Source organism: Garra rufa, chromosome 5, assembly GCF_049309525.1.
Source record: "Garra rufa chromosome 5, GarRuf1.0, whole genome shotgun sequence".
Lineage (NCBI taxonomy): Eukaryota > Metazoa > Chordata > Actinopteri > Cypriniformes > Cyprinidae > Garra > Garra rufa.
The window spans coordinates 17,416,077-17,430,764 of record NC_133365.1 but is presented as its reverse complement, the minus strand read 5'-3'; the positions used below and the strand labels follow the sequence as shown (position 1 = coordinate 17,430,764).

General features: G+C 36.7%; 1 protein-coding gene across 1 annotated transcript in view; it reads left to right on the top strand.

Annotated features, from left to right (window-relative positions):
* The window catches only part of msh3 (mutS homolog 3 (E. coli)), a 78,249-nt gene that overhangs the window by 62,140 nt on the left and 1,421 nt on the right, over positions 1 to 14,688 (top strand). The window contains exons 22-23 of the mRNA XM_073841197.1: positions 7,437 to 7,563; positions 13,512 to 13,680. Of these exons, the coding sequence (XP_073697298.1) occupies positions 7,437 to 7,563; positions 13,512 to 13,680 (296 nt within the window). The remainder of the gene's footprint in view (positions 1 to 7,436; positions 7,564 to 13,511; positions 13,681 to 14,688) is intronic.

Below are 14,688 nucleotides of genomic sequence, written 5' to 3'. Positions count from 1 at the left end.
ACAAGAGAAAATAATAGTTGAATTTTTCAAATTTACCCCGTTCCAAAATTTACATACACTTGATTCTTAATATTGTGTTACCTGAATGATCCACAGCTGGTTATGTGTTTTTTTTTTTTTGATAGTGATAGTTGTTCATGAGTCCCTTGCTTGTCCTGAACATTTAAACTGCCTGCTGTTCTTCAGAAAAATACTTCAGGTCCCACAAATTCTTTGGCTTTTTAGCATCTTTGTGAATTTGAACCCTTTCCAAGAATGACTGTATGATTTTGAGATCCATCTTTTCACACTAACTTACAGTAGGGACACATGGAACTATTACAGAAGGTTCAGACACTCACTGATGCTCCAGAATGAAAAAAACAATGCAGTAAGAGCCAGTAAATTTAACTTATTTTGTCTTCTGGGAAACCTGCATCTATCTGTAGCTTCTGAAGGGCAGTGCTACACACAAAAAAAAGGTATTTAATCAAAATAAGAAAAATGTACACACCATCATTCTGTTCAAAGGTTTTCACCCCTGTCTCTTAATGCATTGTTTTTCCTTCTGGCACATCAGTGAGCATTTGAAACTTCTGTAGTAGTTGCATATGAGTGCCTCTGTTGTCCTCAGTGTGAAAAAATAGTTCACCCAAAATTGAAACGTATGGCATAATTACCCTTATGCTGTTCCAAACCTTGTAAGACCTTCGTTCATCTTCAGAGCAGAAATGAAGATTTTTTTGGTGAAATCTGAGAGCATTCTGACCCTCAAGAGAACACTTTTTGTGTTACTTTATTAAACAATTTCTACTCTTCCATGTCAGTATGCCATATTCCATATGTGAGTGGTACTCTTGTGAAAGAGAGTAAATCCTTGAATAAAGTCATTATTTTTGTTTTATTCACACACAGTAGTCTCGTAGCTTCATAACATTACGGTTGAACCACTGATGTCACATGGACTATTTTAACGATGTTGTTAATACCTTTCTAGGCTTTTCTGGGCCAGGGTCAAAAAGCTCTCGGGTTCATCAAAAGTATCTTAATTTGTTTTCTGAAGATGAATGAAGGTTTTACGGGTTTGGAATGACATGAGGTGAGTAATTAATGACAGAATTTTCATCATTGGGTGAATTATCCCTTGAAGTGTCTTTGGGTTTGTTGTTTGGGCTCAGCACATAAAGCAGTCCAGTTTATGGAGTTCATAAAATAGATTTTGTTATGTGGCTTATTTCCAAGAGAATGCGTTTGGGATTGAGTTTATTATGGGCTTTTTTTCCTAGCAAGATCTGGCAACACTAATGAGGCTAAATGTACCCTGTGGTTTCTTGCACCACACATACAGAAAATAAAGAACTGATATGCTTTCAGACAACTAGTTGTTCAGTTTGGTGTTGTACACTCTAAATAGATTTTCTGTAAAAGACTGAGGTAATGATTGCTGAAAATTCAGCTTAGCTTCATAGGAATAAATTATATTTTAAAATATACTACAATATATTAAAAAGAAATCACATTTTTATATGTAATGATATTTATCAGATTATGTTTACAAAGGGGACATCGGATGCCCAATTTCCACAAGTTGACATAATTCTTTAGGGTCTTCATGAAAAGTCTATAACATACTTTGGTTAAAATTTCTCAATGGTAGTGTAAAATAACACTCTTTTTACCTTGTCAAAAACTGCTCTGTTCACAGCGACCCAGCATGTCCCTTTAAATGCTAATGAGTTACTGCTCACCCCACCCCTCACGTTTCAGCAACCATTTTAGTGTATCTTCTCAAGGGGCAATACTATAGAAATTAAACTTGGATATATATTTTAGCGCAGTCAATGTGCAGCTTGTATAGCAATATAGATTTACTGTCCTCTGAAAATAACTCAACATACAGCTATTATTGTCAAAATAGCTGTCAACAAAAGTGCGTACATCCTAAATGATAACAGCAGTATGTTGCTTCATCATGCAAAGCCACATGTCCTATTCTTCATGTTTATATTTTATCTGCCTGAAAGGACCATACAAAATTGTGTATCTTATATTAGAGCAGTTAAAATTTGGTGCTTTAAGTACAATTCCCTCATACTGACCAATGGATGTTCAATATGGCATCTCATGGCAAAGAACTTTCTGAGGATTTGAGAATTAGAATGGTTGCTCTCCACAAAGATGGCCAAGGCTATTAGAGATTCAGTAACACCCTGAAACCGAGTTACACTACAGTGGTCAGGGTCATACAGAGGTTTTCTAAGATGGGTTCCATTTGGTATAGGCCTCGCAAGGGTCGATCAACGAAGTTGAGTACTCAAAAAATAGATGCATCAGTTCTGCCAGCATTGCTTTAAAGGTTGCAGAAGTGCTTATAGGTCAGCTTGTCAGTGCTCAGACCATACGCCACTAACTGCAATGGTTTGCATGGGCGTCCTCCCAAAAGAAAGTCTCTTCTGAAGCTGGCTCACAAGAAAGCCTGCAAACAGTTTGCTGAAGACAACCTGTCCAAGAGCATGGATTACTGGAACCATGTCTTGTGGTCTGATGAGACCAAGATAAACTTGTTTGGCTCAGATGGTGTCCAGCATGTGTGGCGATGCCCTGGTGAGGAGTACCAAGAAAAGTGTGTCTTGCCTACAATCAAGCATGGTAGTGGTAGCATCATGACCTGGGGCTGCATGAGTGCTGCTGGTACTGGGGAGCTGCAGTTTATTGAGGGAAACATGGATTCCATTATGTACTGTACATTCTGAAGCAAAACATGCATGTCTCCAGACCTGAAACCTATTAAGCACCTGTGGGGCATCCTCAAGTGGAAGGTGGACATCCAGCAGCTCTGTGATGTCATTATAGAGGAGATGGTCCCAGCAAAAACTTGTGCAGCTCTGGTCAATTCCATGCCCAGGATTATTACGGCAGTGCCAGATAACAATGGTGCTAACACAGAATATTGACACTTTGGAAAAGGTCACTCACTGTTGTTGCCAGCTATTTTGACAGTAATGGCTGTATGTTGAGTAATTTTTAGGGGGCAGTAAATCTATACTGCTATACAAGTTGCACACTGACTACTCTAAAATATATCCAAGTTTCATTCCAATAGTATTGTCCCTTGAGAAGATATACTAAAATGGTTGCTGAAATGTAAATACTCACTGTTGTGAGATACTGTATTCCTTTATAAACCCTCTACAAAGGCATCCTTAAAGCAATAGTTCACCCAAAAATGAAAATTTGATGTTTATCTGCTTACCCCCAGGGCATCCAAGATGTGTAGGTGACTTTGTTTCCTCAGCTGAACACAAACAAAGATTTTTAACGAAAACCGATGCAGTCTGTCACCCAAATAATGCGAGTGGATGGGCACCAAACCTTTAAAAGCAAACAAAAACATGCACAGACAAATCCAAATTACACCCTGTGGCTCGTGACGATACATTGATGTCCTAAGACACGAAACGATCTTTTTTTGCGAGAAACTGAACAGTATTTATATATTTTTTTTTACCTTTGATACACAGCCACGTCCATCTGTCATGAGCACAAGTTTAGCATCAGGCACGTTACATGTGTACGCGCTCTGGCATAGTATACGAAAACGCCTGAAGCGATCTGTCGCATGTATACGACACTCATTGTTTACACAGTGCACAGAGATTGTGGGTATAGTGGCTATTCAAAATGGTAATTACTTGCTCTTATCCTGATTGTTCAAACCGATTTAAAGCTAAAAGATTACGTTTGCTTGCGCGAACTCATCCGTGACTTTTCACCGATTTCCCCTTACGGCGTTTGCATATATTATGCCAGAGCGCTACACGTGTTACGAGCCGGATGAAAAGCTGGTGCTCAGGACAGATGCATGTGGCTGTGTATCAAAGGTAAAAAATGATATAAATACTGTTCAGTTTTTCGCAAAAAAATGATCGTTTTGTGTCTTAGGACATCAATGTATCGTCATGAGTCGCAGGGTGTAATTTGGATTTGTCTGTGCATGTTTTTGTTTGCTTTTAAAGGTCTGGTGTAGAGGGCTGCATTGGGATTGGGACCCGCCGGGTCCCGCGGGACCCAACGCAAATCTCGCGGGAGCGGGCGGTTTGAACTTTGCTGCGGGCGGGAATGGGCGGCTAAAAAAAGCACTGCGGGATCCGGATGCTCAGCGCGCTTTGCGTTAGTGAGGAAAAAAAGTCTTAAACTTACTTCGTTTTCAGGACGGAGGTAAAGTGCAACTCCATTTCATTGGACAGCTTAACTTGTTTTGCAGGGGGATTTCGAGAGGGTGCCCTCCCTCTTCCCTCGCACGATGCAAATCTGTTCTGTACTTCTAGTTCTAACTGCCTGTCTACGGCACAACGCGCTGGATTAGTCTGTGTGTTGTAATGTTTGCGCGGCGCTCCCTCATCTGGCTGCATACGGCAATTACGTGAAAAAAGTACTTGAAGTCGGACTTGGTAGCCTAAGTGTTTTAGATGTCCTCGATAGCCCAGGCTACTATTCCCTACCAGTGTGTCAGAATACATGCAGGCCAGGGAAAGAAACAAACATGAATCTCCTTAATAACATCAATACAAATACGTTTTTTTTCCCCCTGCGGGACGGGAGAAGAGGCAAAATCAATGCATTTCTATTATCGTGCGGGAATAAATTCTCAGAGTTTTGCGGGTGCGGGCGGGAGTGGTCATACATTTTGCGGGTGCGGGCGGGAGTGTGACACACACGTTGCGGGAGCGGGCGGTAATGGTCAGAAATTTGGCGGGCGCGGGCGGGAGCGGGATGAAGAAAACAGTCCCGCGCAGGGCTCTAGTCTGGTGCCCATCCACTTCCATTATTTGGCTGACAGACTGCACCGGTTTTCGTTAAAAATCTTCGTTTGTGTTCTTCTGAAGAAACAAAGACACCTACATCTTGGATGCCCTGGGGGGAAAGCAGATTAACATCAAATTAAAATTTTTCGGTAAACTATCCCTTTAATATAGTGAATCTGTGAATGGCTTGATCTGAGAAAGTGATTTGTGGGGATTTAAGAAAAAAAAAGCACTGAGTGGATTTTCATCGTTATAGGGTGGTTGTGTACACACACTGCCAAGACACATTTGAGTTCAAACACAATGTAAAAGTGAATTTTGCATCCGATGTCCCCTTTAACTTAATAATCAATAATCTTCCTCCCATGCATTCAGAAATAATGCTGTTTGTATTTGATGGTGATTGGCAAGTTAGTAGCTTTGCCTTAAAAGTCTCCAAAACCTCCATCAAAGTAAAGTCTACCTCCAATAAATGTAAACTTCAAAAAAAATAAAAAATAAAAAATACAACGGACAAGAAAAATCACATGCCTTTTGTTCAGCTTGAGTGCTCTTTCTGTGTATCTTCAGCACATCTAATATTCACACTTCAGCTCAGTCCCCTGAGCCTGCTAAAGAAACAAATGCATCAATAAATGGAGAAATGAACACGTCCTCTCTCTGGTATGAAATGTGCGCATTGGTGAGGTGGTAACGCGATGCACACAGACGCACACATGGTCTGCCGGGCTGCTGATAATGTTCGTAAATGGCGAGTGAGGGGGTGGTTGCTGTTTGCATGGTTTGTGCATCTGGCTCAAGGATGTCTCCCTCTGTCATGCAGTCATATGGAAGCAGGATGCTGAGTAACCAAATCTGTATAGTAATTCTTTTGATAGATTTGTAATAAAAATAGAGATGCTCCGATCAGCATTTTTGGGGCCGATTACCGATCACCAAGATCATGATCTGCCGATCGCCGATCACAGAATGGCAGGGGAATGGGAATCTTTTATCTATAATCTAGCAGAGTTTGCACCATTTGTAGAAATGAAACTAACTCTAAATTAACTATATTGAAAAAAAAACTGTAGAAATAGGCTACAGTCAAGATCTTGAAGAACCACCAAGTTAGGGTTGTAGACGATAGTGTCTTGTATCGATGATAGTTAGAGATATCGCCAGTTGCTGATGCCTTTGACGATAGCCAGACGATTATTATTATTATCCGTCAAAAAGGCGCCTAACTTTAGTGAGGCAGTGCAGAGAGTCGGTTCTAGGATGCTTCAGAAACTTGCCGTGGTATAAACACACGCATAGAGTGGCCACGTCGCCTTAACGCCGCATGGGGAAGAGATTTATTCATCATACAGTGCAGATAGATAAACTGATTATAACGGGAGTGTTGTTTAAAGTGCTTGTTATTTGTAGCTGCTTTTTAAGATGTAAGGATTATATTATCCAGCATTGCACAGTCATTAGGATAAAGGTAGTAAAATGTGGTTTAGGCTGAATTAAATACGATATATCAGACTCTGTCTGTATATAGGAAACAAACATTCACCTCAGTAACATCTATATGCGTTAACTAGAATTACGATGCAATAAAATGGCGCTAAACAAACGCAGGTGAATTACACGGGCACCGTTTCTCCTCATTCTATATGAACTGAACTACAACATGAACTGGTGACAACAATCAGACATACAGCGGTAACATTATTGCAATATGACGGGTATAGAAAGATACATTCATTTATATTCAAGCACGCACATTTACCACTCACTGAAGATAGCAGAGAATGAAACCGAAAGTAAACTTGAACGTCTTCGGCAAAACTAGTCAGCACTCTGTACATGCACAACTTAGTCACATGCCCAATAACAAAACGAATAAGGAATTTAGTACTCACGTTGCCACTGGTAAGCTCCGCTCTGCTGTTGTTTACCTGTGTGCCGTGCATGCAGGTGTGAAAAAGTTGCGCGAGTAATTTACGTCAAGTGATCGGCTTTTTTGATCGGCGCTTTTGGGGTTCGCCGATCAAGCTATTTTAAGCCAATATCGGCCGATCATGATCGGTGGCCGATCAATCAGAGCATCACTAAATATGTATAAAAAATATGTTAAAGTTAGTCTAGATTCTTTCTGATTGTGGCTTTCACGCTGTATTCACCAAACTTATTCAAGCTTGCTTTGTTTTTTTCTTGATATTCCTGTCAACAATCAAATATCCCTCAAAAATAACACTGACTGAATGTTCAGCCTGGCTCGTAGTTTTCATGAATGAAAATTCTGTCATCGTTTACTCACCCTTAAGTTGTTCCAAACCTGTATGAGAACACACAAGAAGATATTTTAAAGGATGGTTGGCTAACGAAAGCCATTGACTTTATTTGAGGAAGGTGAAGACTGTTTATGATTTAATGGCATTATAAAAAAATGAGTCTGTGGATTTTTACTTTTATAGGCTGGTTGTTTTCACACACTGCATCCACACAACTGTTCAAACACCTTATAAAAGTGATTTTTGCGTAACAGGTCCCCTTTGAAGATGTTTTAAACTTTCAGGAAAGGTTTTGTTTGGTATTGCTAGTAGTGGAGAAATGACAGTTTCAGTATAATGTTCATATGTGTGAAGTTTGATTTATTTTTCAACTTTTTTGTTTCTGCAGGTGAAGTGTATGACGTTATTTGTGACCCACTACCCTCCGTTGTGTGAGCTGGAGCACTTGTACCCGCAGCATGTGGGGAATTATCACATGGCTTTCCTGCTGAATGAACCAGAGAGCACTTCTGATGGTGAGTAAGGATCAGAATTGGGCCATTTAGACACTTCAAATCAAAAGTTTGGGGTCGGTATAACTTTTTGAATGTTTTCCAAACCAGTCTCTTGTCCTCACCAAAGCTGCATTTATTTGAAAAGAAATTCATATCTTGCAATTCTGACTTTATAACTCACAATAGCAAGAAAAAAAGTCAGAATTGCAAGATGTAAACTCGCAATTGTGAGAAAAAAAGGTCAGCATTATGAGATAAAAGTTTGCAATTACCTTTTATATTTTTTATTCAGTGGAAACAGCCTTCCATAACGACAGGAGTACAACTGCAGAAAATTCAGCTTTGCCATCACATTAATAAATTATTTCATAAATATATAAAAATACTAATGTAATAATTACAATATTAATGTTTTTTTGTTTATTGTAATTACATTAATATTGTAATTATTACATTAGTATTTTTATATATTTATGATATATTCCGTTTCCACTGAATAAAAAATATAAAAGGTAATTGCGTTACGTTTGTGAGAATTCTGAATTGAGTTTTTGTTTGTTTCTCACAATTGCAAGTTTATATCCTGTTGTTCTGACTTTATAACTCGCAATTGCAGGTTTATTCTGGGGGTGAAAATTTTCACAATTGCTAGATATAAACTAGCAAAAGAAAAAAAGTATGAATTGCCAGATTTGCAAGAAAAATTAGTTTTTCTTGTTTTTGTGATTTTTTTTTTTTTTTTCTTTTGCAATTGTGAGTTTATATCTCATAATAGATATAAACTCACAATTGAGAACAGTCTAGTTTCCCCTTCAGAATTCACTATATAACTTTATTACTTGCAATTGTGAGTATCTCACAATTCTGAGAGGAAAAAAAGAAGAACTTAGATACAAACTTGCATTTGTGAGTTTATTTCTTGCAATTGCAAGTTTATATCCCACTGTTGTGACTTTATAACTCACAATGGCGAGTTTATATCTCACAATTCTGAGAAAAAGAATTACGAGAAAAGTCACAGTTGTGCGATTTTAAACTTGCAATTCTGAGAAAAAAGTCAGAATTGTGAGATACAAACTCACATTTGCTAGACAAATTCAGAAATGCAAATTTTTGAGTTTATTTCTCACAATTGCAGGTTTATATCCTGCTGTTCTGATTTTACAACTTGCAATTGCAAGTTTATATCTCACAATTCTGAGAAAAAAGTCAAAATTGTGAGAAAAGTCAGAATTGAGATATAAACTCTGAAAATTCTGAATTGATTTATTTCTCGCAATTGTGAGTTTATATCCTGTTGTTCTGACTTCTGAAAGAAAAAAAGGAAGAATTGCCACATGCAAACTCATGAACATACAAACAAATTTCTGAAAAAAAGCTGAATTTAGTTTTTTGTTTATTTCTCGCAATTGTGAGTTTATATCCCACCGTTCTGACCTTATAACTTGCAATTGTTTCTTATAATTATGAGAAAAAAAACTCGCAATTCTAAGAAAACAGTAAGAATTAAGAGATACAAACTTGCGTTTCTGAGAAAAAAGTCAGAATTGTAAAATACAAACTCGGATTTGCGAGAAAAGTCCGAATTGCAAGTTTTTTTTGCAAGTTATTTTGTCTTAATTGTGAGTTTATATCCTGCTGTTCTGACTTTATAACTCGCAATTGCAAGTTTCCATCTCACAATTCAAAATCTAGAATTTTTGCGAGCTTATTTCTCGCAATTGAGAAGTTTATATCTCACAATTCTGAAAAGAAAAGTAAATTTTGTGAGTTTGTATTATGCAATTTTGAGGAAAAAAGGTCAAAATAATGAGATAATTTTTACATTTTTTTATTCAGTTGTGAAAACAGGCTTTTATAAGTCGTCAAATCAAAACATCAGTAGACTATATAGTAGTGCAATAGCCAGTATAATAAATATTTGAGAATAAAGCCCTTGTTTTTAGTGGCCTAATTATTATTGTATGTTGTTCCAGAGCCCATCATATTGTAGTTATGGCACTGTTTCCCTATTTGTACTTTTATAATTCAGCATCTGCACACTTGATGTACTGTATCTTGACATATTGCTTGTCTGTGCAATCAGTAATACTGATCTTGCCGTTCTTGATAATGACCCATGCATGTTTATTAACTTCATCTTGATGTCATCTGTAAAAGCCTTTAGTGTCTGGATCAGGGAGTTGATTTCATCAGTGCATACAAAGCAGTAGTAGGGAATGTGGAGTGCATTGTCTTGGAATATGCTGATTTTGATAGCAAAGGAACTGGTTCAGAGGCTATTGTATGTCAGCTGATTCATTCGGGATTTCATGGATCACTTACTCATTCGTGTTATCTTTGCATTGACCTTATGCTGCTTGAGTGATCAAGGAGTGCGGCACGCTTTCTCAGACCTTCTGTTAGTCAATCCACCTATTGTCTGATCTGTCTGTAGAAATAGATCTGTCCAAAGCTTTATTGTTAATATAATAGAACAGAATACTTAACTCTTAACCTAATAATGTTTGGTTTTCTTTTTTTTTATGTGCTTCATAATGTTTTTTCCCCTGTCTTTTACATGTCTTTGAAGGCCAAATTTAATTTTCCATGCTCCATGCCCCTTTTTATTTATTGGAGTTTTTTGACAGTTTCATTCCCATTTTATCTACTGACATGCCTTAAAGGGATAGTTCACCCAGAAATGAAAATTCTGTCATCATTTACTCACCCTCATGTCATTTCAAAGCCCTAAGACTTTGGTTAATCTTTAAAACACAAATTAGTAATTACATTTCTGTCCCTCAACTAAAACTCAGTGTAACCAAAACATTCAGGTTTAATTCAAGTTTTGAAGATTACTTTCTGTGATTAACATATTTAATTTAGACTTTTTTTTTTCTCTTTTTTTTTACATGTGAACGATGATGAACACGCATACAGTGAGCGCGTTACATATTGTAAACACGGAAGCTCAAATATACATGTGTGATGCACAAAAAGTTTTTTTGTAGCACAATGCATGTATGTGACGTACACACAAGCTTCAGTGTTTATCATATGTGATGTGCGTAAATCTTAGGTAAAGCAAAAGTAGGTAAAGGGTTTAGAATGACACAAGTGTGGGTAAATACATTTTCATCTTCGGGTGAACTTTCCTTTTGAAGGAGAAGAGATGGTCCATGTGATATTTGTTTCCAAGCTTCCTTTTAAAATATTAGTTTGATATGCAAACTGGAATCAGTCAGAATGAAATATGAGAGATGTTTTCCCTGCTTTCATGTGTGAAATTGATTTGGTAATCTGTAGCACATTGTATAATCTGTAAATGACTTTAGGCAGTGACAGGTCAACAGATCATGTTTGCTTTTATGTTGTAAAAGAATTTTGAGATTTAAACTCACAATTCTGAGAAATGTGCAATTCTTAGAAATACAGTAAAGGCAGAATTGTGAGATATAAACTCACAATTCAGACTTTTTTCCTCAGAGTTGTGCATTTGTATCTCACAATTCTGGCTTTATAGCGAATTGTGAGTTAAGTCAGAATTGTGAGATAGATCTCACAATCTCACTATCTATATGGTGAGTTTATATCTTACGATTCTGGGAAAAAGTCCGAATTACGAGAAAAAAAGTAAGAATTGTGAAATGCAAACTTTGAAAATTCTGAATTGCGAGCTTTTGCAAATGTATTTATATCCTGCTGTTCTGACGTTATAACTCGCAGTTGCAAGTTTGTGTCTCACAATTCTGGGGAAAAAAGTCAAAATTGTGAGAAAAAAAGCATCCTTTTCAAATATTAGTTTGATATGCAAGAAACTGGAAATGGTTCAATCAGTCAGAATGAAATATAAGAGATGTTTTCCCTGCTTTCATGTGTGAAATTGATTTGGTAATAAATCAGTTGTGTAGTACATTTCATAATCTGTAAATGAGATATAAACTCAAAATTCAGACTTTTTCTCAGAGTTGTGAGTTTGTATTTCACAATTCTGACTTTATAACGCACTTGTGTTTTTTAACTCAACATTTTGAGAACATAGTTTACAACATACATCTTTTTTCCCCTTTAGAATTAACTTCATAACTTGCAATTGTGAGTTTCAACTCACAATTCTGAGAAAAAAGGAAGAATTGCAGGTTTTTATGCTGGTTTATTTCTTGCAATTGCAAGTTTATATCCCGCTGTTCTGACTTTATAATTCACAATGGCGAGTTTATATCTCACGATTGTCAAAATTGTGAGAAAAAAAAAAAACATCCTTTTCAAATATTACTTTGATATTCAAGAAAAACAGGAAATGGTTGAATCAGTCAGAATGAAATATAAGATCTGTTTTCCTTACTTTCATGTGTAAAATTGATTTGGTAATCTGTAGTACATTGCATAATCTCTAAATGACTTCAGGCAGTGACAGGTCAACAGATCATGTTTGCTTTTATGTCATAAAAGAATTTTGAGATTTAAACTTGCAATTCTGAGAAAGTTGCAATTCCTAGAAATACAGTAAAGGCAGAATTGTGAGATGTAAATTTACAATTCAGGCTTTTTCTCAGAGTTGTGAGTTTGTATTTCACAATTCTGACTTTATAACAGACTTGTGTTTTTTAACTCAACATTTTGAGAACATGGTCTTTTTTGCCTTTCAAAATTGATGTCATAACTTGCAGTTGCGAGTTTGCATCTCACAAGTCTGAGAAAAAAAGGAAGAATTGCAGTTTTTTTAGCAGGTTTATTTTTTGCAATTGCAAGTTTATATCCCACTGTTCTGACTTTATAACTCACAATGGCGAGTTTATATCTCACGATTGTATAATTGAGATAATTGCATAATCTCTAAATGACTTCAGGCAGCGACAGGTCAACAGATCATGTTTGCTCCTACGTCGTGGACTGCAAAAGACGAAAACCCTGAGTGGTAGTTTTTGAGACTAATTCGCTCATTTCACTTTCACCACATTAAGCGCATCTCAAGATATTTTTCAAGTTTTTTGTCCATTTTAACATTCAATGAAGCATCCTACTTACTTAAACAGCCTAGAAAATGTGTCTTTCTCTGCTTCTCCTCCTGTGGTAGTAACTTTATGAAAGAACTTCAACAAATTTATTGTCACATTGTTACTGATGGCTTGGAAACATCTGTCAACCAATCAGAATCAGACATTCTGGAGTTCTGTTGAATAAATGTAATTTTTCCAGGAAGAAAGAGAGTCCCAGAACCTTAAATCCTTGTAACACTGTTACAAGACCCAGGTAGTGGTTACTTAACAACTAGCTTGTGTGTATGACAGTAATCCTATTGCATAAGTAGTCTTTCCTCTTCAGTTTCTCAGTGTACTGTGCTGTGTAGTTTCGCCTACGTTGAAATTCATGCGTAAATCACATCCAGATTCAGGGTTCCGATAATCATATTGGAAGAAATGCTTTAAAAAATTCACAAATCATATTCACATAATAATTGGGTCTTTACTGTCACACCATGACCCAAGAAATTACCTCATCTGAGTTCCGAAGAAGTGTCATTTATGGAAAAATTGAGCAAAACTCATTGACCTTATATTGTCCCTCACTGATGAAATATCTTTTCTCAGACAAAAATTTCTTTACAGTTATTATGCTGTCACATTGGTATTATTCACAGAATTTACACTTTTTAAAGTATTGGTCATATGGTCACATACTTTAAGGTAATGTGTTTTTTGAACGTTAAAATGATTTATTTTATCCAAGTATAATGGCTAAAAGACTTGATCAATTCATCAAATTTAGCATTATAGTACAATGCTAAAACAGTGTAGTATTTAGGCAGTAGACAGTTTATCACTGTATAACTTACAGTATTATCATCATCAGGATTATTGCGATCTTGTTTTCGTAACTTCTTTTTTCGAAACATTTGTTCTTTCACACTAAATCCTATTATCATTATTTTGATACACAGGTTGTGCTTCCAAAGTGTTTAATAACTCTGTTGCTCTCATTTCTAGAGGAGGAGGTGCAGCCAGAGTTCATCACATTTCTCTATCAGCTGACTGGAGGTGCAGCCGCCAGGAGCTACGGGCTAAATGTAGCACGTCTGGCTGAAATCCCAGAGTCCATCCTCAGGACCGCTGCGTTCAAATCCAAAGAGTTGGAGGCTCTCGTGAACAGCCGGAGGTACGTGGGTTGATTGGTTACACAATGGAAAAAGAACACTGTAGTAATTTTGGATTGTGGAGGAGCTTCTTTCAGAACAAATTAAAGACTTTACAGTGAGACAAATATCTGAAGAGGGTACAAAGTATTATTGGATTTGAGGCTCCGTTTGTGTAGACTGATATTTTAATATGTTGTATTTGATCGTAGATGTTGGAGTCAATTCTAAAAGCATGTGCTAAAAAATTGTCAGAATTAGAAATGTCAAGTCAAGAATTGTCAAGTCAGCTGCTTTGCATAGATTTTCACATACAGTACGTGGAAGCCAGTTTGTCCAGTTGTCCATTCATTTCCTATTAACACATGTTTGAAATGTAGAGGAAGTGGACAAAAGTAACTCTTCAATTTCAAATGTTTATAGTCAGAATCATTTATCCATAATTATATTTCAATTGCAGTGCAAATTAAAGTTTAATTATCCATAATGAATCTTAATTTACTGTATACATTCGAGGTCAAAAGTTTACACACACCTCGCAGAGCTAAGAGGGATCATACAAAATGCATGTTGTTTTTATTTAGTACTGACCTGAATAAGATATTTCACATAAAAGACGTTAACATATAGTCCACAAGAGAAAATACCTGTTGAATTTATCAAAATGACCCGTTCAAAAGTTTACATACACTTGATTCTTAATACCGTGTTGTTACCTAAATGATTCACAGCTCTTTTTTTTTTTTGATAGTTCATGAGTCCCTTGTTTGTCTTGAACAGTTAAACTGCCCACTGTTCTTTAGAAAAACCCTTCAGGTCCCACAAATTATTTGGTTCTTCAGCTTTTTGTTTATTTGAACCCTTTCCAACAATGACTGTATGATTTTGAAATCCATCTTTTCACTCTGAGGACAACTGAGGGACTCATATGCAACTATTACAGAAGGTTCAAATGCGCACTGATGCATTAAAAGCAGGGGGGTGAAAACTTTTGAACAGAATGAAGATGTGTATATTTTTCTTATTTTGCC